Genomic DNA, 24,306 nt, shown 5'->3' with positions numbered 1-24,306 from the left:
GTGGAGCGTGTATCACTGCGACCCTTCGAACCATGTGCTGAGTAATAGGCTGTGGTCCCTCAATGCTTCATGAGGCTTCATATTGCTATAAATAATTTATTTATAATCCATCCAGTCCTCGTTGACTGTTCACATCCGGAAACCAGAACGTTAACTTCCGGGTCAAAGGTCACTCACTGTTGAAGGGTTTTAATTAGTGCGGGAATTTCACACAATCATGAAATGTTGGATAAAGTGAAACTATTAGAATATAAAATACTGTGAATGACTGGAAAAGCAACAATGTACCAACATTTTATTTCAAAGACATGATTTATTTCATTCACAATCTGGACTCAAGTTTCTCTGATGTCATAAATATTTTATTTTAATGGGGTAAATATTTTATTTATACTTGTAAATGGAAATAGTCTACTCCTTTGTGTAATTTGTTCATTAACTTCAAGTATTTTAAAATGATCAGACAAAATGTATAAAGAATTAAAAATGTACTTGTTTCTTTAAGTTGTCACTGCCTTATGTGACTTTTTCTGTTCATTCTTCATCTGTTTCCATATTTAAACTGAGTTATTGAGTCAAACAGCTCAAGATTTTTCATTTAATGTATTTTTCATTTTATTCCAGCTCCAGATTGATGCAGATCCAAAGTTACTGGTAAATAATTATCACACTGGACAAATACACATAGTTTACACATGTTCACACTCACATTTCACATCATCAACAAACTAATTTATCTGAAATCTATTATATACAAATTAAATATCCCAAAACCTTTATGTTTTAGAAATGAAAAATAATAATAAAAATTGTGATATTATTAAATTTGCAGCAGAACATAAGCCAAAATATGTCAGTGGATCTTGATCAATATACTGATTATGGATGAGTTTCAAAATCAAAAAATCTATATTTCTCATAATTGGAGAAATTTCAAAAATGTATAATTTTTATAAAATATAAGATCTTTATAAAATAGGCTATAACTGACCCTACGGCAAAAATCACATTTCATTGTTATTTAGTTTTTTAGAAATGGGGGTGCCCATACATTTGGACCTACTGTATTGTGAGTAATGATTATAGACATTTCTTCCAAGCCTTTAAAGTGTGAATGATCATGGTACTATGATCAGGATCATTCATCTGGGTTTTGGTCATATTTGTGTTTAATTTCATGTGTTTTTTGTATTATCTGTGTATTATGAACTCTGTGATACTGTGAGGAGAGTTAGTTTCAGTTTTAAAAACTTTATGTGGATATAATAACAAAATAAACATTTATTGAACTTGAATTCACTTTATTTGTGTTGATATAAATCAGTGAGTAGTGGAGCAGGGAACAGCGTCCTCTACAGGCTGACACCGTTCCACCACAGCGTTTATTTCACCAACACTGACTCCATCGTAGGTTCCAGTGATGTACGTCCAGTGCGTGTCTCCGTTGTGATTGGTTCTGCTCAGCCGACCAGTGAAAGGAATCTCTGCCGTCATCTTCCGACCTTCCATTCTCACCGTACAGGAGTAGTTTGGTAGAACCTCTAGTTTGACAGTAACAGAGTGACTGATGGACTCCACCATGGTGGTTCCCTCTGAGAACACCACCGTCTGCTCCTTGGTGAAGTCCACGTTACCTGGTCCTAGGAGGGGAACACTGGCCTTCATAGTGGACACAGAACCATTACGTGTTTCCCTTCCAATATCCCAGAACTTCTCCATGGTACTGGTCTTCTCCAGGGTCACAATCTTCTCCACATTCCTACACTCCAGGTTGGTGACCTTGGTCAGCTTCAGGGCCTCTGGTGGATAATAGAAGAGCTTCATGTGGTCGATTCCATATTTCACGTGCGTGATGTGCTGGCTGTAGGTGTCTCTGTTGATAGCCAGGACCTGGTAGTTCTTATACCAGTATTCATCACCCTCCCATGGGAGGAAAAAAGCCTCATGTTGGCTCACTACTTTACCAAGTCCATACTTGTTCTTGCCCACATAGATCTTAGAGTTGAGACAAGTGTGGATAGCGTACTGAGGGACGGACCCGTACGAGTCTTCAACCCATTGTAAAAACTCAAAATGATCAACATTTACGAGTATTTCAAACTTAGATGATGAGTATTCATGGTCAGCGTAGGGGTACTGGCAGAAGTTCCCTTTGCTTGGTGTATAAAAACCAGCCTCACAGTTGACTTTACACACGTAGTCAGTGCGTTCAGTGTAGCCGTTAAAGATGGCCACGGCACCATTGGGTAGAGAACCATTCCATGTGACCCATTTAATGTTCACATGTTCACTAAACATAGGCAAGGAGGTGGAGCTTATCTCTGTTTCATGTATGTCTACATTAGTGGGTACATGGAGGATTTCACGAGAAGGAACAACATTTTCCAGCAAAGGATTCAGCCATGGTTCTGGAAGAGAAAACAGAGGAAACACTAACATTAACAAGTGTGACGATAACAGTAAAAACGCTGGTGTGCCTTCACCACGGCTTGGAGAGACGTCCCAATAACCCGGAAATTAAAAAGAATGAGAAGAAGACGGCTTGGAGACAAACACAGTGGACTAAACTACTGTTGGGTTCCACAGACGTACGCAGAGGCATGTGCACAGGTCTAACAGTAAACAGTCACATGAACGGTGAGTAAATAAATAACTGTGTCACAGTTAGAGTGGATCAGGACACATTTTCTCGTCCAAGTCTGATTCAACAGTGAAAACCTCATTTTTTTCTCAAAGAAATGACAAATGTTTGTTTTAGTGATAAATACCGATTTTATTAACAAACGGTATGGTACTGCAGCAAAAAATAAAGATTTTATCATGAATTAACAACATTAAAGGATAGTCAACATGATCAATTATGTAATTAATCATTCTTACAGTATTGTATATGTTACACACATTGTGGTTGGAGCAAATCTTTAGTCTATACATTTAATTCTATTTTTAGGCGGAGCTATCGGACTCTTGTTGTGTACACTAGTTAAAATCACTATTCCTCTGTTATTCGTGAACCGATCAGGCTGAAATTTGGTAGCTATAATCTATAGATGTGTACGCATCAACGCTCAGAGCACGATTTTTGATTTGGAGCCCATGGAGGCCCCAAGGGCCCCAAAAGAAGAAAAAAAAAACAAAAGTCAATTTCTCATTTATTTGCCAGTTAAATATTACAGCGGTCGGTGGTATCGAATCATTGGAACATACCAGTAAATAAATGGGGCCCATTACCCCGTAATGCCAGGGGACCCCGGGGGCTCCATTTTTCAAATGACTAGTCCTCCGTTAGTTCTCATTAGATCAGAATGCAGTTTGGTATGAATACTCTATGAATGAATAAGATGAGATGCTTGGAGCCCTTTTTTTGAAACGGGGCCCTGGGGCCCACCCCCCATTTCTGGTAATGTCCGCATTTATGGGAACATAGTCGTGTGACATTGTTTCAAAGGTAATTCAACGCAGATTACGATTAGGGACGGGGGGCCCACCCCCATTTTTTTGGCAATTTCTATTAAAGTCGTTTACTCATTTATTTTATATATTAGTCAAATATTGCAATGGTTGGTGGTAACGAATTATTACACATACCAATATATGAATGAGGCCCATTAATCTGTATGTACCACGGGGGCGCCAGGGGGCCCTATTTTTTAAACTCAGTGGAACTGAGTCATTTGACTGAATTCTCGGGAATGTGGTACGTGCTATTTGACCCAGAAAAGCCCCCCCCCCCCTCCTCCGGCAACAATCTCAAACTCTGTCTATGGGATAATCTAAATTTGCACAACTGATGTATTTGTTATGAATATTTGTGCTATATGTGTTTGCCATATCAAGTGGTGATTTGTCCTGGGTGTATCTAGACTGAAGACGATATTGATCCCTGTAGCCTGTGACATGGATCAGGATAAGCAGGTAAATCAGTCAGACTGAAACTCACTACTCAGTATTTCTGGTCCGTCTTGTAGCTGTGAGATGTAGAGGAGTGGGTCATTCTGCAGGGAGGGGCTGCACAGCTGGAACAGAGCCACCACCACAGCTACAGACCACATCTGGAAAGAGGAAATAAACATTAGCACATGCAGGGTAGTAATGAAGTAGTGAGGAATGTGAAATTGGTTCTGCTGGAAATATTTGTATTGGTTCATTCCATGTCATTCATTTCAACAAATGTCCCACACACTTCAGTCTAAATAAAACTAGTCACACTGTAAATGTTTGATCTACACAGGAAAGGAACTGTGCTACTCTCTCAGAATATAGAAAAACATCTTTATGCCATTCAGGACCTCAAGCATAAAAATATAAATTAATAAATGCAAATATATGAATGTGCAGCAGTGGAAACGTGAAGCAATACAACATGGATTTTTTAAATATTTTCTTAAATTTTTAACTCTGATACACTAAAATGAAATATATCTAACTGATCTGTCTTTACTTTGCACAAATTTTATTTCAGATCGTTTCTAAAACAGGATCAAACTTTAGGAACATTTAAACTACGGTTCAAACTGCTTGGTTAGGGTTAGCCTAACCCTAATCCTAACCCTAACCCTAACCCTAACCCTAAACCTAACCCTAACCCTAATCCTAATCCTAACCCTAACCCTAACCCTAATCCTAACCCTAATCCTAACCCTAATCCTGACCTAACTGCTTAGACATGAACTGGCAAACATTATTAATATGAATAAATACATTCTGTAGTCTTCATTGTTTGAATTTACAATGACCTTATTATCAGTATGCTTTATTTTATTTACAATTTTATTTTTTAAGATGCAACTAATATTTACAAATGAGTAAAATCAGCATCATCCATAATTTACTTTAATGAAGACAATCAAAACCTTGATGGAAAACATTAAAGAGGAAGGTAATTATCATACAGTATGTTAAAAGACTTTTGTGTGAATAAATTAAACTGTAAATATCATGACACACAAACATCTCTATGGATAAAACAGGAAACAATAATTGCTAATTGTTTTAAATGAAAAGATGATAAAACATAAACTAGTTTGTGTTTAAAAGGTGCATCAGAGGTTATTTTACCTTGTGTGGTTCTTCCTGCAGTGACGCTGTGCAGTGAACTCACTGTGTTTTAAAACCTCCACAGCTTCTATTGCCCCAATAAACAGCTCACAATCACAACTGTATTCTATGCACTATTTACAGACATCTTTATTTTCACCTTCTAACGTCATTTGCACATACAGTATATGAGAATGATTGTGATCTAAATGCTTGTTTACATCAGGAGGATTTGGACTTTTTAATGTTTTTCTTCCTCTCGTTGGTTCTAAGCCTGGACGACGCACGGCTTTGTTCCACAGCTGTATCTGATCTCTAAACTACACCCATAGTTATATAACAGATTTATTATTGCAAGACGAGCTCCTCTCAAGATGTTTCACAGGGAGGTTCAAATATGTTTTTCATGAACCTAAAAAAAACCATATGTGGAATAATCATTTACATTTGATTTAAACAAAACTTTAGGTAATAAACTCAAATCATGATTAATTAAGCCTTTTGAACTGATTTGAATCCAATTAAAAACCTGTGTAAAGAACTGAAAACCAGAGTTAATAGAACATAACATCAGAACCTTTGTGTAGAAAGATTGGCCACATAATATTTGTTTAGTGAGATTAGAAATAGTTTAGTGAATTTCACATCAAAAGAATCAATAAAGTTAAGTTTATAGTCTAATACAGGGGTTCTCCAACTGTTTGGGTTCTAGTCCCCCTTTCTCTTATTTCTGAATCCACTTACAGTGGGGCAAAAAAGTATTTAGTCAGCCACCAATTGTGCAAGTTCTCCCATTTAAAATGATGACAGAGGTCTGTAATTTTCATCATAGGTACACTTCAACTGTAAGAGACAGAATGTGAAAAAAAAAATCCAGGAATTCACATTGTAGGAATTTTAAAGAATTTATTTGTAAATTATGGTGGAAAATAAGTATTTGGTCACTTCAAACAAGAAAGATCTCTGGCTCTCACAGACCTGTAACTTCTTCTTTAAGAAGCTCTTCTGTCCTCCACTCGTTACCTGTATTAATGGAACTTGTTTGAACTGGTTATCTGTATAAAAGACACCTGTCCACAACCTCAAACAGTCAGACTCCAAACTCCACTATGGCCAAGACCAAAGAGCTGTCAAAGGACACCAGGAAAAGAATTGTAGACCTGCACCAGACTGGGAAGAGTGAATCTACAATAGGTAAACAGCTTGGTGTGAAAAAATCAACTGTGGGAGCAATTATCAGAAAATGGAAGACATACAAGACCACTGATAATCTCCCTCCATCTGGGGCTCCACGCATCTCATCCCGTGGGGTCAAAATGATCATGAGAACGGTGAGCAAAAATCCCAGAACCACACGGGGGGACCTGGTGAATGACCTGCAGAGAGCTGGGACCAAAGTAACAAAGGTTACCATCAGTAACACACTACGCCGACAGGGAATCAAATCCTGCAGTACCAGACGTGTCCCCCTGCTTAAGCCATTGCATGTCCAGGCCCGTCTGAAGTTTGCCAGAGAGCACATGGATGATACAGCAGAGGATTGGGAGAATGTCATGTGGTCAGATGAAACCAAAATAGAACTTTTTGGTATAAACTCAACTCGTCGTGTTTGGAGGAAGATGAATACTGAGTTGCATCCCAAGAACACCATACCTACTGTGAAGCATGGGGGTGGAAACATCATGCATTGAGGCTGTTTTTCTGCTAAGGGGACAGGACGACTGATCCGTGTTAAGGAAAGAATGAATGGGGCCATGTATCGTGAGATTTTGAGCCAAAACCTCCTTCCATCAGTGAGAGCTTTGAAGATGAAACGTGGCTGGGTCTTCCAGCATGACAATGATCCCAAACACACCGCCCGGGCAACGAAGGAGTGGCTCCGTAAGAAGCATTTGAAAGTCCTGGAGTGGCCTAGCCAGTCTCCAGACCTCAACCCCATAGAAAATCTGTGGAGGGAGTTGAAAGTCCGTGTTGCTCGGCGACAGCCCCAAAACATCACTGCTCTCGAGAAGATCTGCATGGAGGAATGGGCCAAAATACCAGCTACTGTGTGTGCAAACCTGGTAAAGACCTATAGTAATCGTTTGACCTCTGTTATTGCCAACAAAGGTTATATTACAAAGTATTGAGTTGAATTTTTGTTATTGACCAAATACTTATTTTCCACCATAATTTACAAATAAATTCTTTAAAAATCCTACAATGTGAATTCCTGGATTTTTTTTTCACATTCTGTCTCTCACAGTTGAAGTGTACCTATGATATAAATATAAATTACAGACCTCTGTCATCATTTTAAGTGGGAGAACTTGCACAATTGGTGGCTGACTAAATACTTTTTTGCCCCACTGTATGTCTGACTACAACATTTATAAAACTATTTACAAACATCTATAGATCATAATGATGGAATGAATGAATGATAACACATATTTTAAATAACTTCATTTTGTAAATAAGTGGAAATAAACCATATTTAGTGCCTCCTGAATAGATTTATTTCTATAGTCATTTCCAACACACTGACTCTTGTATTTTCATTCATCATTTCCATCAACATTAATATGATTATCATTTTTAACTACTTAATAAACATTACAAAACTCCATATTTTTAATGCTTTCATTTGTTAATTTTCCTCTCTCTCTCTCAAGTACCCCCTGCATGTTGTGCCGTGGAGTACCCCTATGGTTACATGTACCCCCTTTTGAGAAACACTGCTTTAGACCAGTGGTTTTCAACCTTTTTGGGATCGTGACCCCATTTTGATTTCATCAATTTCTGGAGACCCAAAATGTTTTTTTTTTCTACAATTAGTTTTTGATCATGTTTGAGCTCAGATATTTATTTATTTATTTATTTTTTACTGTATTTTAGTTTAACTAGATTTATATTTCATCAAATGAAAGTATAGAAATACAGTTATTTAAGATTGTGTGTTTTAATTAAAAAATAATAATAACTAAAGCGACCCCATTTAAACTCCAGGCGACCCGACATGGAGCCCTGACCCCAAGGTTGAAAAACACTAATTTAGTGGCTACTAAAAACACGTATAGATAATAATGATAAAAGTGATGACACACGTTTTGAAGAATTCAATGACGTACAAAGTGAATGAAACACTGATTTAGTGGCTACTGAATACATTTATTTCTATAGTTTGTATTATTTCTGGTCATGACATCACTCCTGGGGCGGGACTTGTTAATTTTCCTCTCTCTCTCTCTCTAGTACCCTCTGTAGTGCCATTGCGTACCTCTCGGGGTGCACATACCCTCATTTGAGAAACACTGGATGAATCCACTTTATATAACAGTGGTTAACACAGTACGTACTGTTTCATAACGTAACACCAGGCTCGTACGAGGTTTGTCCTTCACTGTGTTTATAATACCTGTCATTATTATTATGACCTTGACCAGAATATTACAAAACACTGATATAAGCTTTATTATCTGATTTACTGTAATCTCCTCATAGAGCTGATAGAACATCCAAAGTGCTGAGCTGATCACTTCTATCTATAGTTTTAATAACCTCTGATAGTTTAGACATTGATCAGATATGGATCAGACATGTTGTGCTGACCTGTTATTAGAACAGCTTTTATTACAGACAAGATAAAATCTTTGTCCCTGGATAATGTTCCTGTTCTCACTGTTTTATCTCCATTACATGTTTATTTTAGAAATAAACAGCCCAGCCATCAGCTTATAGCTTCATTACTTAAAGCTGCAGTATGTAGAATCGTGAATCCTATCGTTCCTTACCGGTATCCTTGTGAACACGCACAACTGTGAAGCTCTTAGAGATATTTTTCTCACTAGTGACTTGTGACAAATGTAGGATCTTTATCTTGTGTTATTGGAGAGTTTTCAGATGTTTTAGTTCAGGGGTGTCCCGGAGGTTCCACAGCTCAAACACAGTTGAGAGGCTCGTTAGCAGACTCTACAAAGCTGCATCAGGATTTCAGAAGTGTTGTTTATGGAAACCACGTGAAGCGTAATGCTGGGGTCACACAGAGCCCCAATATGTTACCTGTCCATTCTGAATCATTCATAACAGTTTTAATAAAGCACAGCCGAACTGGGGAAGCTTTATTACAGCGTAGCATTCGTGAGTGCTATGAATGTGACCATGTTCGTAGAGTGTGTGAACATTCTTCTTCTAACTTATTTATTTTGGCTCTAATCAGATCATGGAATCATTCAGAATGTGTTCATGTTGGTCCTTAGGGTGACTCAGTGACACATGCTGCACATTAGATAGTATGAACAGAGTATGTGAGAAATACCAGGATGTACAGTATACTAGACATGGACATGTTTTAAGTATGCATGATGGATACTAGTCATACTCAACCGTCCCATGATGCATTGGGAGCTAAATGTAAAATATTCCTGGGACCGATTTCAAGATAGAAATCAAACATCCTCTTTTTGTCTTCCTTTAGTTTTTTTAAAACTCTTTTGTAAATAGGGCTCTTATTTTGAAGTTAACAGGAAGTTTAGTCAGTAGACCAATGGAGGGAATGAAATGTGTCTATGTTTTATGGATCAAATGATGTTCTGGTTCTGTTGTATGTGGATCAATAAGTTTGTTTACATTCTGACTGACGTTCTCCCTAAATGTTGTACTTTTCTCTCCTTTCTTTTCACACACTCCACCAGTGGAGGTAGATGTTCTCCATCCTACTAAGTCTGGTTCTGGTTCTGCTGTAGGTCTCTTCATGTTCTAATCAACATCATTTTTATCACAATATTATTATTATTATTATTTTGAACTAAATATAAACATTACCAAACACTATATATATTTGTTTATTGTCCAATACCCAAGTGTCCCCTGTCGTGCCTTTGCGTACCCCTAGGGGTACACATACCCCTATTTGAAAAACACAGATTTAAAGAATCCATGATTTTTAAACGTTAACCTAAAGTGATCAGATTTTAAAACTCCAAACAGGGACAGTAATTTAAATACATAAGATGACAGTTTCTATAGAAACTATTTGCATACGCGTGATTCGTAATGAAAAAAGGTCACAAAAATTACATTAAATTTGTCTTGACTTTGGATAAAATGTATTATTGCAAACCTGTGGAAGACTTTTGAGCTTTTTAATTGTTTTATCGTGCATGTGTTACTATGGCAACTGTTATGATTGACAGCTGACAGTCCACAAAGATCACGTTTTTTAGCTAAATGTGTTCTTTTCTGTCAACAGACGTTCATTTATTAATAAATGACAGTGAAAAACCAGCACAAATCAATGGATTGGAGGAAATCGACCAGAACATGGCACGTAACTCTTCTGGTCTCCATACCTAACCTCCATACCTAACCTCCATACCTAACCACTTATGACCAATAAAGATGTTGATGAAGGAACACAGTAGATCACTCCTTTTATCTGAGCACATTTATTTATTTGTATTGGTTTTGTTTCAGATGTTTAGAAATGACTCATGCAGATGTTTAAAGACAAGGCTCAGCGTCTACCACTGGTTCACAGCGGTCCACCACAGCTCGGACCTCACCTATCTGGACTCCATCATATGTACCAGAGATTGAAGTCCACTGGGTTTCTCCGTTAGGGTAGGTCCGACTGAGGCGGGCTGTGTAGGGGATGTCTGCTTTGAGCTTACGGCCCTCCATACGGACCCTACAGGAGTGATTGGGTGGGGTGGTGAGTTCTACTGACACAGAATGACTCAGCGATTCCACCACGGTGGTTCCTCTAGAGAACTGTAGAGTCTTCTCACCACTCAGCTCAATTCCTCCAGAACCCAGGAGAGGGATCTTTGCTGTGATACTGCCTGTGATTCCCAGCATCGTTTCACGACCAATGTTCCAGGTGGTTTCTACCTCAGAGGTCTTTGAGATGGTGACGGTCTTCACCACGGACTGGCACTCGTTGTTGGTGACCCCAGAGATACGCATGGTCTCTGGAGGGTACTGGAAGATGGCCACATCATCAATGGCGTACTTGACGTCACTGATGTGCTGGGTGTAGGCGTTCTTGTTGATGGTCAGTACCTGGTAGGTTTTATACCAGTACTCATCACCTTCCCACGGCAAGAAGAAAGCATCAAACTGAGGGACAACCTTACCCAGGCCATACTTGTTCTTTCCTACATAAATACCAACTCCTAAACACGTTCTGACTGAATGTTGTGGAACTGAACCATATGAGTCTTCTTTCCACTCAAGGAACTCAAAGTTGTCCTTGTTGGCCAGAATTTCAAACTCAGGAGCGTAGTACTCCTGGTTTCCATAGGGATAGCGACAGTAAGGACCCAGACCTGGGTTATAGAATCCAGCCTCACACTTGTACTTACAGACGTAGTCAGTGCGCTCAGTGTAGCCGTTATAGATAGAAACGGCACCGTTTGGGAGAGAACCGTCCCACGTCAGCCATTCCAGGTTCACATTAGCTCCAAAGAGAAAAGAAGAAGGTAGATCGTGTTGATTCTTCAGATCAGAAGGAGTTAAAGGACTCGACACCACTGGGTTGGACCTGAGTTCTGGGATTTGATCTTCTAGTTCTGGGTTCAGTAGGGAAACTGCAGAAAAGTGAGAGATACAAATTAAAATGTTAAAATATCACTTCAGTAAACTGGTTTTCTAGAATGAAATAAAAAAGGATTTGTTGTAATAATAAGCAATATTTGTTCAAAGGTGTGTCTAAAACAGATCAGATAGGTCACACATTTATAGTTCTGTGTCTACGTTAATTATATATTTGTGGCTCAGTGGCTAATTATTAATATTATTAATATTAATAGTATTAATAATTGCAATATTTTATTAACGGTTTGCTTCAAAAACAAGAATTAGGGTATTTTATTGAGCTATTTTTTGTTTCGTTCATTTTCAGACCCACTTGTTCTCAGGGTGGTGGGGGTCTGCTGGTGCCTATCTCCAGCTCTCATTGGACGCTGGGTGGGGGTACACCCTGGACAGGGCTCCAGTCCATCACAGGGCAACAAACAGACCATCACACACACATTCACTCCTATGAGTCATCTAGAGAATTAACCGTCATGTTTTAGATTGTGGGAGAAGCTGGAGGAACCCACGCAGCATGGGGAGAACATGAAAGGACCCAAGTGTCCACATGCATTATTATTATTTTACACAGCCATACATAATAACAGCTTTTGTTTTGTTTTTTGTTCTTTTTTTTTACCTTTTTTGTATTTTGAACTTTTGGAGATGATGGTCTTCAGATTTGCTGAGGCTAAAGCCAGCAGAGCTGGAAACAAACACACACCCAGCTTCATCTGAGGGAGAAAATGTAGAAAAAGGCAGAAAAATAGGAATATAGTCATTTTTTAACCTTTAAATGAACATTTCATGAATTTCAGTTTTTTTCCTTTGCTTATTTTGATTAAAATGTGTTTCATCCAACATTACAAACTAATGTTCCAACACAGTTTCTGTACATGGTGCATTTTATTATTATTAGTATTATATATATATACTGCCTGGCCATTTGCTTTTAGGGGTATGCAGTAATAGTATGCATATACACCCTTTTAATAGATTTCATCAGATCAATGCTAATTTCATGTTGGCTTGAGAAATTGTTTAATATTAGGGAGTGAGAAAAAGTCATATGTTCAGTACAATTTAAAAAAAAGAAAAGGAAAAGGTTTTAATATCTGATCATTTTTTAGGGATAATAAACATTTTTAGGGATAATTGGAATTATCAAATTATCAAAGTAAATTAAACTTATGAAGCTATGATCATTTCATTGTAGTTCACATCTGTTCAACTGGAATTTGCAGCATAAAATGACAATGTTGTAGTAATAAAGTAAAGTATTACTATATAAAATAGGCACTATTGAATGTACATTATGAGAAGGAGAACGAGCAACACTCACCCTTTACTGTGGCTCCAGAGACTTCAAACACTGATTCCTAAAGGTTTATAAAGCAGATATGATTTATGGCTCAGTCATAAAAACAATAAAGTTAGGTAGGAAATATAGGTTCTAGGCCCATATAAAACACATATAAACCTTCATTTGGTTCTCTGTCAAATACTCAATGAAAAAGGCTAAACATTGATCATGTAAATATGATTTATTCTGTCTTACATTGATGTAATTGTCGTACTCTTGGTGTTTTGTAACCATGGTTCTGGTACACACTCTAATCTCTGAAATCATGTAAACCTTGACCCTTAAACATGGTGTAACTTTACTTATGAAGATTACAAACTGATTAATGACATTTATTTTGCACACATAATCATTGATACAGGGGATCATTTATTTTGGTAATATGTCACTGACACAGCTTCACACACAACAGTAACACTGTGTAGAAAGAACAATAATTACTGAGTAAAAGTAAAAGTACCATGACTAGGAAAACAACCTAAAGGAACATAAGACAGGGTTTGTGAAAAAATAAACATTCATTTGATGAAGCTCTAAACCAAAGAGAATGAGTCAGAGTGTGAAGAGATGTTACCATGTGAACAAGATGTTTTTATTTTTTGTTGCTCTATGCCTATAACCGACTGAAAATGGGTCTGTGACCCAATTTTGGCCCCCAACCCACAAGTTAAACACAGCTATTGTAGGACAAAAATACAACATAGTAGGTGTGTGTTTGTGGTCCTTCTCTTCCTTTATGTCTGTGTAGTTTCACTTCAAATTTTATGTTTTAACTCTTGTTTTTGTGTTTCAGATCTTACCTCTCTTGGCTCCTCCCCCCAGTGATGTCAGAGTGTTTGGGTCGATTATCTCCCTCCTGTTTGACACCCAGGTGTAGCCCGTTGCTAATCAGGCCTCCCTCACTAATTATACAGAATGATTATCATAGTAAATGTTAACATAATCCTGTGTTTTGGCCTTTGTTAGTTTCTACCATTAAACATGGATTGGTTTTATATAAACTACGGCCTCCATCTCTCTGTGCCTGGGTCCTCCACCACCTCCTCCTCCACCACCTCCTCCACCACCACCACCTCTACTACCTCCACCTCCACCTCCTCCACCACCTCCTCCTCCACCACCACCACCTCTACTACCTCCACCTCCTCCACCACCTCCTCCTCCACCACCACCACCTCCACCACCTCCACACCCTCCCAGAGTGACAGTAGGTAAACCTAAATAATAGATATCTGTCATCAGTTTTATTCTGCTGTGTGTGTTTCTCACTCTGTGCTGTTTCTAAAGCTTCTCCTACAGGTGTGAGTGTGAAATAATCACAACATATTTAAAATACAAATGTTTTCTTACTGAAACTGTTGGATTTATTCCAATAGGGCAGTGATTTAAATCATTTAAATCGTTTGTGACTTTATTCTGTTGCTTCTCCACATCAGTCTAACTTTTTCCTCTTGCTTTGTCGTGTAACGTGCGTTAAAAGCCACAATGGAGACTTCTGCTGGAACATGGGACTGTCCCTGTAATCAGATCATGAATGCACATAGACTTTTGATGAGCAGCTCCAGCAGCCAATAGTATTGCTTAAAACAGCTCATCAATCACTCTATTTGTACAAAGATCTCTGATTGGTTAGCACGTCCACCGGCTTCCTCCCACAATCCAAAAACATGACTAAGGTTGATTGGAGTCTCTAAATTGCCCATAGGAGTGAATGAGAGTGAGTGGTTGTTTGTCTGTGTTGCCCTGTGATGGACTGGTGCCCTGTCCAGGGTGTACCCCCGCCCAGCGCCCAATGAGAGCTGGAGATTGGCACTGGCAGACCCCCGTGACCCTGATAAACAGAAACAAGTGGGTCTGAAAATGGATGAATAGGATTATAGAACAATTTAGTCGCCTTTTACAGCAGCACAACTACTTACAATCCTGCTGCAAACTCCATCATTTCACGTTTATTGATAACATCAACCTCTTTTGATAATTGCTGATCTATTAAAAAATACAATATCCACGTTAATATACACAGAGCACAAATGCTAAAATTAAATCTACACTCTGTGATTCACAGCTCCACACGTTCATGACTAGCTGAGACTAAACCTGTAGTTACAACAAACACTTCCATAGATACTGTAAGTCCTTTACTTAAAATATAGAGCTTTTATACCTCATAATTAAAGGGCCTGTGTTACACTAAATTAACTTTTCTGTGTTTTAAACATGATAAAGTTCTATTATGGCTTCATAAACATGTCCAAAGTGTTGTTATCAATGATTCCATCAATCATTAGTCAGAGGGTGATTTGTTCCTTTCTTACTACAGGGTGAACACAAACACATCGCTACAATTTGATGACACGTTCCCACTTTGATGATGAATTTGACGCAGCACTGGGCTGGAGAAGCCACGCCTCCAGGAAGCTCTCTGCAGTGATTGACATGTAAACAGACACGCCCACAAAGGTGATCATGTCAGCGTCCTTCACACAGTGCTATGTATGTAGCGGTGGAGGCCCCGCCCCCACGCTCTGTCTGTGTTTATAAAGCAGCATGAGCTCAGCTACAGAGTGGGTGGGAGGAGGGTATATATATATATATATATATATATATATATATACTGTATATCCTCTCTGATAGCATGACACAGTAGATTCTGACCCAAAACTGAACTGTTATGGTTTGACAGCATATGATAACCCCAATGCATTTATTGATTTATGTTGAATCTTCCTTTGACATACAGTAGCTTGTATATAGAATGTGTGTCTGGTTGAGAAATACAACATTTGTTCGTGTACTTATACAATTTGCTGCAGATTGTAGAAACATTAATGTTATGAAAATGAAAAAATGACATGTTTCTTGTTGTTTCCTTAAATTAAATTAAATTAATAGTCAACAACAATCACAATGTTTTCCAACAACTGTAGATGCAGGTTTTTGTTTGAAAATGATTTTATGGATGTTATGTTTATGTTTCTGTTGAATTTGAGTAAATGTACCTTTTATTAAAAAAATGAAACCCTCAAATAAAGACAACTTTGAGGTAAAACATTTATTTGTTTCATAGGAAAATGTCATATTCCCTTATTATATACTGTATGAACAAAAACCAGGAAGTTATTTATTGCAATTTGTGTGAAGATAATTCTATTGTATTAAGGTATAGTATAATGTTCACCCTCTATTCAAAAAAGATTTCTGAAAATTCACAAAGAAAAGCAATGAATACACACGTGTATTATAATTAGTAGCTTTTTCTTTCTTCTCAGACTTTTACTGTAATTATTACTAATCACTGTTATTTTTGTCCCCAGCAGAACTTTTTAATAAACACACAAACGGTTGATGGAAGCTCCATCCTACGGTTATAGATATAGACCAAATAGAAATACACCACTAGTGATTGTGGTGTATGGTGCTGCTGCTCTAAATATTATATATTATCATATTTGTAGAATTCAAAAGAAGAACAGAGTTGTAGGACGTGTAAATGTAGAATCATTAACTCTTGATATCAGAAGGACTTCCTTCCATGCTCACCTGTCTATACTTTTTTCCGTTAACTTTTTTTTTCTTAAACAGTTAATTTTTACGAGTTATTGTGAGTTTTTTGTCATGGCTGCAGAAGTTTTTGCAGACTGTACATTTGCATTACCACGATTTCAAACAGTAAATATGAAAGTAAGGAAAAAACTAATAACCTAATAATTGTAGTACAGATTAGCCCTTATATAGCCCTAATATTGCTTCACATGATAAACTATATCTAACAGTTTGTGGTAAAGGATGGAGAAAGTTTGATTAAAGATTGAAACAATTCATTTTCAGAGTAAATGGAATGAATTTGGAAGAATTCCCCCTACAGGTGGTAACGTACTTTTATCGATCACTATATTTATATTCAGGGTTGAGGTCAATTGTAATTGATAATTCATTACTTTACAAAATATGTTGCTGTTGTCATTGAGTTGAGTCATAATTGAATTTGGAATTGTAATTGACATAGAATTCTATTAAAACTTTATTTTATAATTTAACTAAATGCAAAACACGGTGAATCATGTTACAGTTCTATGGCTTACACATAGTTAATAATTATAAAAATACATTTCATGTATTACCATTTAAAATAAAGTAAACTGAAAGAAAAAATATTAACACAATATATTCATTGATTATGAAGCCTAACAAGGTAACCAATAGATGATCAATAAACTAATTAGATGATAGATAATAATTATTAGTGTATTTTACTGATTATAGACACGAGTCAAACTGACCCGTTAGCATTAGAGATGCTAACAAAAAGCTAACACAAGAGGAAGGTTATGTTTAAAAAGGTTATTTATAAACGGCTCAGTAATTGGGATTGAACTTTAGTAATTGAGAATGTAATTGACTTAAAGGGATGAAATTATTGTAATTTTACTTGTAATTGGAACTGAAAATGGATAATTGAAGACATAATTGTAATTGAAAAACATAACTGACCCAAACCCATTTGTGAATTTTTCCTTTTTTCAACATAAAGTAAAAAGTTATTTTCTGTTACAAAAAGAAAGAGTTTTATATTTGTGATAATAATTTCAATAGGTGATGAGTTACTTTTGTGACGTACAAACGCAAAGATACTGAACTGTTTCACATCCAAGTTAAAGGTGTGTGTGTGTGTGTGTGTGTGTGTGTGTGTGTGTGTGTGTGTGTGTGTGTGTGTGGTGTGTGTGTGTGTGTGTGTGTGTGTGTGTGTGTGTGTGTGTGTGTGTGTGTGTGTGTGTGTGTGTGTGTGTGTGTGTTCAGTAAGTAAAATACTGCCCTCTCAGTGCAGCCACAGCTCTACACACAGTGACGACGTAGAGAGGAACTCGTCACTGATTGGATGAGACACACAGCATCACTAGAAGTGACATCATGGGTGTGAGGTCATTTGGACAAAACTACATGAGTCACGTACACAAAAAATGAAATAAAGAAGAGGATTAAAGATTTTTCAGTTATAAATACAACACTATTCTAACAGGGTGAGTGTCTGTACAGTAAGTTGCTTTTTCGCTTGTGTTGAGTTGTGTGAAATTCTCTTATTGGTTCTGTGTTGTGTTACAGTAGAATAACATGCTTATGCTTTGGAAGTGTTGGTTCTATACACGTTTTCAAGTGAACTATATTATATTCATCAGAGAAGTTATATGTGGTCTAACTCACTGCTAACATGCTAGAATCAGTGCTACGCACAGAGCTACACAGTGTGAATGTGAGCTAATGATGCTAATGATGGTGAACAGCTACAGTATGATAAAAAGTGACCTACATTGCGTTGGACACTGTGTTGTATTTATAACTGATCTTTCACTTTTTTCGGAGAGGAATGTGTGGCTACGTTCACACCGCTAGCTTTAATGCTAATTCAGACGACCATTCATCAGGTGGAAGAAAAAAAGAGACAAATAATGTCTTGGCTTTTTCTGTCACTTTTAAACACAAACATTTAATGAAACCTAAAGATCTGACAGACATTATAGATAATTATATCAGAGCCTGACCTGAAACCGACAATTAAAACCTAATTTTTTCCTCATACAAATGATGTATTTGTTTGTTTTAGTGACAGCTTTTATTAACAAACTGTTAACGTCAACAGAAAAGATCAGCGCACGAACATGAGACAGTCATTGGATCAATTTACCTAATCCATGTATGAAATATAAAGATAATCCATGTTCTTGTGCAGGTAAAGGGATTGTATTCAACAGTAGATGCTCCTAGCCCCTCCCTCTCTGCTCCAGCTGTTACTAAAGTAATGACGTCAACGTATCCAACGCGCATTAAATTCACCTTAAATGTTCACACTGTGGTCGCATTGATAAAAAAAATCATATCAGTATCTGATTCAGGATTACCTATGAAAGTGGTCTAAATCAGATTTGAAAAAATAGATACGGGTCAGATAAAGATCAGATCTGGTCACTTGACCCCCCCCAAAAATAATCAGATTTTGCCACTTTTGCCTGCAGTGTGAACGCAGCCTATGTGAGTCGTGTAGTTTTGTCAAGTGACCCCGCAGCCCGTGATGTCGAAGGGTCTCGGCGTATGAGCAAATTGCAATTGGAAACCGGTCTATTGCGTGAGTCACGTCTCTTTAAGGGAGTTTACGTAACGTGGCCACAGGCACTGGGTGTGAACGCACCTCTACACTCACACAGGAAAGCCAAAGTATGGATGAGAAACACTGAGTTGATCCTGCTACTGTTCACACATCAGTGCTGATGCTGCGTCGGACCACCTCCTCCCCCTCCCCCTCCTCCTCCTTCTTCATGCTAACGGAGCGGATCAGGTTGAGCTTGTGGTAAAAACTGGCCCAGTCCGTGGGAAGCTCCAGGTGGTTCTGAACAGTTCTGTATCCGATCCTACGTCCCCCGTTACACAGTCCCTCAGGGTGCTGAAAGTAGAACGGTAACGCACAGCGAGCGCAGGATGGACAGAAGGCATACGACCTTTGACCCCTGCTGCGTGGTGGGGGGGTGGGGGAATAACTAATGGGACCGTTGGCTTCAGTGAGGAAGGTGGGGGGGTACGTCTCAGGCTCATCACTGCAGTGGTCTGGTATCAGAGGAGATAGAGGGGCACACAGGGCCAGGGGCCGACAAGGTGACATAGTGGAAAGCTCCGCCTCCTCCTCCTCCTCCTTCACAGACTCCGCCCCCTTACAACAGTAATACTGCAACAGAAAAACACCACAGCAGCTCATTATAAATGTTGATTTAAACCTCCTATGACCCCATTCAATGTGTAGGACCCCCACCCAAATGTCCTTCTATCCTCAGGGTTTGTGTGTTTAACTGTCCATGATTTACTCTCTAACTACAGCCACCAGAGCGTGTCAGCGCACTGTTTAAGGGAGAGTAAAGGTCCCTTAGGAGAGCTCTTCTTCTCTGCTTCATTGTCTACTACCAAACCTCAGAGTTGGAACTGTCGCCCCCTGTGGTCACAACTGTTTTTTATCCTCTTTCTGTAAACAAGAAGTTTACATCAACATCTTTAACGTTTCCTGGTTTTTTAGAGCAACAAAAGCAGCACAAGTTGTTATTTTGACTGAAAAATCTATAAATGATGTAAAAATCAGGCTGAATGTTTCACTCCAATAGAAAACAATGGGATGTTTACAGACAGTGTGAGCATGTGATCAGTCGTACCTGTAACCTACATAAACACAGCACAGCCACAATGGTCAGTAAAATGACTGCAGCCAGAATTCCTCCTGCAATGACCACGGTCCCAGCTGACATTCGAAATGCTCTCCATCCACTGCTGACGACAGGAGGAGAGAATGAAAGAATCAAAGAATGGATCAAAGTTAGGATGGAAAAGAAACACGAGATGAGATTTAAAAACAGGAAACTTCCAGATACAAACACACCATGTAATGTACGTACGTTAAAAGTTTGAATAAATCATGCAAAAGACATCTTGATTTTTTAAAATATTAACTCCTTCATGTCTAATGCAATACATGTGATTATAGTTAGGACCTCGGTTTCCAAAGTGGGGTACGGGGACCCCAGGGGTACGCAAATTGTCATAGAGGGTACGTGAGTAAAAAAACCAAAACAGCTTCACAACATTATAAAGTATAATATAAATATAGCAGCAGTCAGGAGCCTCCATGCATTACTGCTAATGACACAATAACCTCTGTTACACTGCCCTCTGGTGGTGACAGAAAATATATCATCAAAAAAGAGCAGATATGACGAGAGCTACATTGCTTTATGCTAGCTAAACATGCTGTAAAGAATTAGATGTCTTTTGCCACCACGGACGTTGATTTTCAACATTCCTAAATAACCTTTTGCCTTTATCTTCCATGGGGTGGTCTGCTAGGTGGGAGGAGTCTCTGGCCGGGACAAAAAGAGGCTAGACAAACTAGCCCCCCCCCCCCCCCCCCCCCCAGGACACTGACAGCACTGCACAGCTGGTCAGTGGCAGACTTTTACAGCCGCTGCTCCTTCTGACAACCACAGGGCTGTCAAGTTTCAGAAAATACCAATAGTGAGACTTTGTCCAGTTTTAACGTTGATTTCTACCTTCAGAATGATGTCATCACCTCCATACCAGCAGCTCTCCCTGCACTGTGGCCTCTTAATGCTAGTTTTAATCAACTACAAATTACAAATGAAAACTAACAAGAATTCTGTCGAAATACATTTATTTGTCAATATTTCATATCAACAACTGTCCATCATTTATCTGGAGACATGTCTCATGTTGTAGGTGTTTGTCACCAGTGTGGGGCGGTAACGTGTTACTTTCAACGCGTTACCGCCCCAATGTTACTTTTGACAGTAACTAGTACTGTAACGCAATATTTTTTTAAAGAAATAACGCTGTTACCGTTACAATCTGGTGCGTTTGTCCGTTACTTTGCTAGCAGCAGTGTACTTCCTGTTTACAGTGGCGCTACATATTTTTGCGGGATACTGTGCCAAACATGGTAAAACAGTAGAAGAAGAAGCATTGTCAGCATGTTTCTGTTTACATCACGTGCACCAATCATGGCGAGTCAAAGCGAGAGCAGAACGAGCTTCTCAGAGTGGAATATTATTTTTGTCTCCAAAAGATGCATCAGTGAAGCTAAGCTAAGCTAACGCTGGATTTTAACGGACTGTGACTGTGTCACATGTAACGTGTTACCGTCCAACACTGCTCAAAAGTTACTTTTTCCAGTAGCAGCAGATTTAATGTCTATAGAAATACACTATTACATACAAAAATAATCATAAGAACAGTTAAAATGAACATTAGATTAGACATTTGTTTCATTTACTGTGTATTTATGATGATATAACCTACAAGTGTAATTCAGCTACTAGCAGTGTTCATAACACACACACACACACACACACACACACACACACACACACACACACAGACACACACACACACACAGACACACACACACAGACACACACGCACAGACACACACACACACAGCAATATAAACAGTGAACATTAAAGTTGTATTTCAGACTCAGGGTGATGAAAAAGAGTGATTGTTTCTCACTGTAAATGCCAGTTAATACAGTTTTACATGTGTTTCTGTCTCAAAAGAAAAATGAGATAAATGTTTATATGTCAGTTATGAAACATTCAGTTTTAACATTCATCACCTCATAGTTTTACAGGAGCCAATTTCTGACTCAGGATTATTTACTGCTTTTCCTTCTTGTAATTTGTACATTTTTAATCGAGCAATTGCAAAGTAATAACCTCAGAAATGTACGTCATGGGAACAGAAAAAGGCATCAGCCCAACAATAAGACTCAGTTTGACTATAATGGTAACAAATAGGCTGATTACAACTTATATCAGGTTTAATGATGCTACATTAAAAAACATATTTCCCAGAGATAAATCTGATTATCAGAACATAAATAAAAAAAATTAAAGCAATTTTTAAGCATGCAGTAAAATACTTTTTGTTAATCGGTGTAAAGAATGAATAAAGGTTATAGAGACATCTTACCTATCACATCAGGAGGAGGATGGAGCCTCAGGGTCAGTGATGGAGCAGAGGAAGAACAATAATCCTCTGGATTTATTCATTTAAACGTGAAAACAAAGTGTAGATGATCCTCCAGGTGGAACTGTGAGCTGCATGAGGTGGAAGCCTCCAAAGCTCAGTCCATCACACACACACACACACACACACACACACACACACACACACACACACACACACACACACACACACACACACACACATCTCTGCTGTGTGCGCACGCTCAGTGCATCTCACATTATTAGAAATCATTTAGAAAGATCTGATCAGCCCTAATGAGCTACTGTTGGATCCAGTAGGTCCTTTTACTTCAGAACATGAATTATGAACCCTAACAAGAAATTAATATAAATTAGTTGTGACAAAACTATCAGGAGGAGGAGCAGTGACTCTACTCTGATCTTCTCACAGATGACTGCGTTTGTCATTTCAGCTCTTTGTACCTGTGATCTTATTCTTTGGGTCAGAACCCAAAGCTCATGACCATAGATGGATACGTTACATGAATATAATATACAATGTTCCTCTGATAACGAGTATCTTTTAGTGCTATTTATAAATATGAGCTTTTCTTTGATTTCACTAACTTTTGTGTTGATGTATGGCTGAATAACTCAGTGGTACATTTTAAAAGGACACCACTGTTCGTTTCTGCCACTGCTTTAGAACAGCTTCTCAAAGTGTGGGGCGCGCCCCCCGGTGGGGAATGGAGACCTGATAGGTGGAGTGTGACAAACAGGAGGAATCTTTTCTTAAAGTCGTAGTACATGACAAAACAACTTCTAGTAGTTGAACTCTTTATTTCATGTCTAGTGTCTTGCCTTTTGCTTTGAAATGATTTGACTTTTTTTCTTCTCCATATTCTTATTAATATCACAGATCATCAATTAAAACAATCAAACACTTTTCTCCATGTATTGTGTCATAGTTTTGCTATTTACGTTGTGCAGTAAAATATTTATTTTGCAGGTAACGTTTTTGTTTTAAGTCACTATAGCAGTCATTTCTCGTCACCTGTTTTTTAAGCATTTCATAGTTTATTATGAATGTTTGCGTTTAAAAAGATGACATAACCATATTATTACAGTATTCAGGCACATTTTCATGCCTTTAATGTTGCAGTTTGTGCTTTTCTCTCGACCTACTTCTTTCTGTCCTTGACTTTAAATCTGAGTGTTTCTGATCTTTTCATTAACTTTAACTCTTCTCTTCTCGTTGCGTTGAGTCTTATTCTCTTTAATGATTCTTCCTCTTCCATCATCGTCTTTACTTCCCTGTGTGGAAAAGTGTGGGGAAATTTTGTAGTTAATGTTGTTAAAATAAGATTTAAATGAATGTTTTTGTTTTAGTTGTTTTTTAACTGTTGGCCATTTCTTTGATTTGTTTCTTCTCTTTCTTCTGCTCTGAGCTGCAGTATCAAGTAAAAATGGGTTTATAGGCAGTAGAAAAACATGTTTTATGGCATGAATTATTGAAACCACAAAGTGGGTTTAGCCGTCGTATTATAGCGACAGGGCTGTTATATTAATGGAGTAGAGAAGGTAGAGGACAGGACAAAAACACACAACTTCCAGGTCAGTTTACTGCATGTTTTATAGAAATAGATCAAATATCTACATTTAGATAAATAATGACATTTGAGTCCAGATCACATTTACAACTCTAATAGTTTATGTTACACTTTGCAGTGGTTCATAAAAATGTGTTTTTGGTTTTAGTGGGAGATGATGGATGATGGATGGATGATGGATGGATGATGGATGATGGATGGATGGCAGTGATTTCATAGTGCTCAAAG

General features: G+C 38.1%; 3 protein-coding genes across 3 annotated transcripts; all 3 read right to left on the bottom strand.

The window, feature by feature from the left end:
* Nucleotides 1-1,280: 1,280 nt before the first annotated feature.
* On the bottom strand, nt 1,281-5,090 carry LOC114469797 (natterin-3-like). The gene is made up of 3 exons (XM_028457609.1): nt 5,059-5,090; nt 3,941-4,052; nt 1,281-2,408 (listed from the first exon to the last, which is right to left on the bottom strand). Exons 2-3 carry the CDS (start codon nt 4,050-4,052, stop codon nt 1,321-1,323), a joined length of 1,200 nt encoding a protein of 399 aa, XP_028313410.1. The 5' UTR covers nt 5,059-5,090; the 3' UTR covers nt 1,281-1,320.
* Nucleotides 5,091-10,444: 5,354 nt separating this feature from the next.
* LOC114469859 (natterin-3-like) lies at nt 10,445-12,989 on the bottom strand. The gene is made up of 3 exons (XM_028457736.1): nt 12,935-12,989; nt 12,233-12,326; nt 10,445-11,606 (listed from the first exon to the last, which is right to left on the bottom strand). Exons 2-3 carry the CDS (start codon nt 12,324-12,326, stop codon nt 10,519-10,521), a joined length of 1,182 nt encoding a protein of 393 aa, XP_028313537.1. The 5' UTR covers nt 12,935-12,989; the 3' UTR covers nt 10,445-10,518.
* Nucleotides 12,990-19,199: 6,210 nt separating this feature from the next.
* Nucleotides 19,200-20,235, bottom strand: fam163b (family with sequence similarity 163 member B). The gene is made up of 3 exons (XM_028458145.1): nt 20,143-20,235; nt 19,595-19,667; nt 19,200-19,549 (listed from the first exon to the last, which is right to left on the bottom strand). Exons 1-3 carry the CDS (start codon nt 20,233-20,235, stop codon nt 19,200-19,202), a joined length of 516 nt encoding a protein of 171 aa, XP_028313946.1.
* Between the last annotated feature and the right edge of the window lie 4,071 nt (nt 20,236-24,306).

Source organism: Gouania willdenowi, chromosome 9 (genome assembly GCF_900634775.1).
Source record: "Gouania willdenowi chromosome 9, fGouWil2.1, whole genome shotgun sequence".
Classification (NCBI taxonomy): Eukaryota; Metazoa; Chordata; class Actinopteri; order Blenniiformes; family Gobiesocidae; genus Gouania; species Gouania willdenowi.
This window is presented reverse-complemented; position numbering and strand designations above follow the sequence as displayed.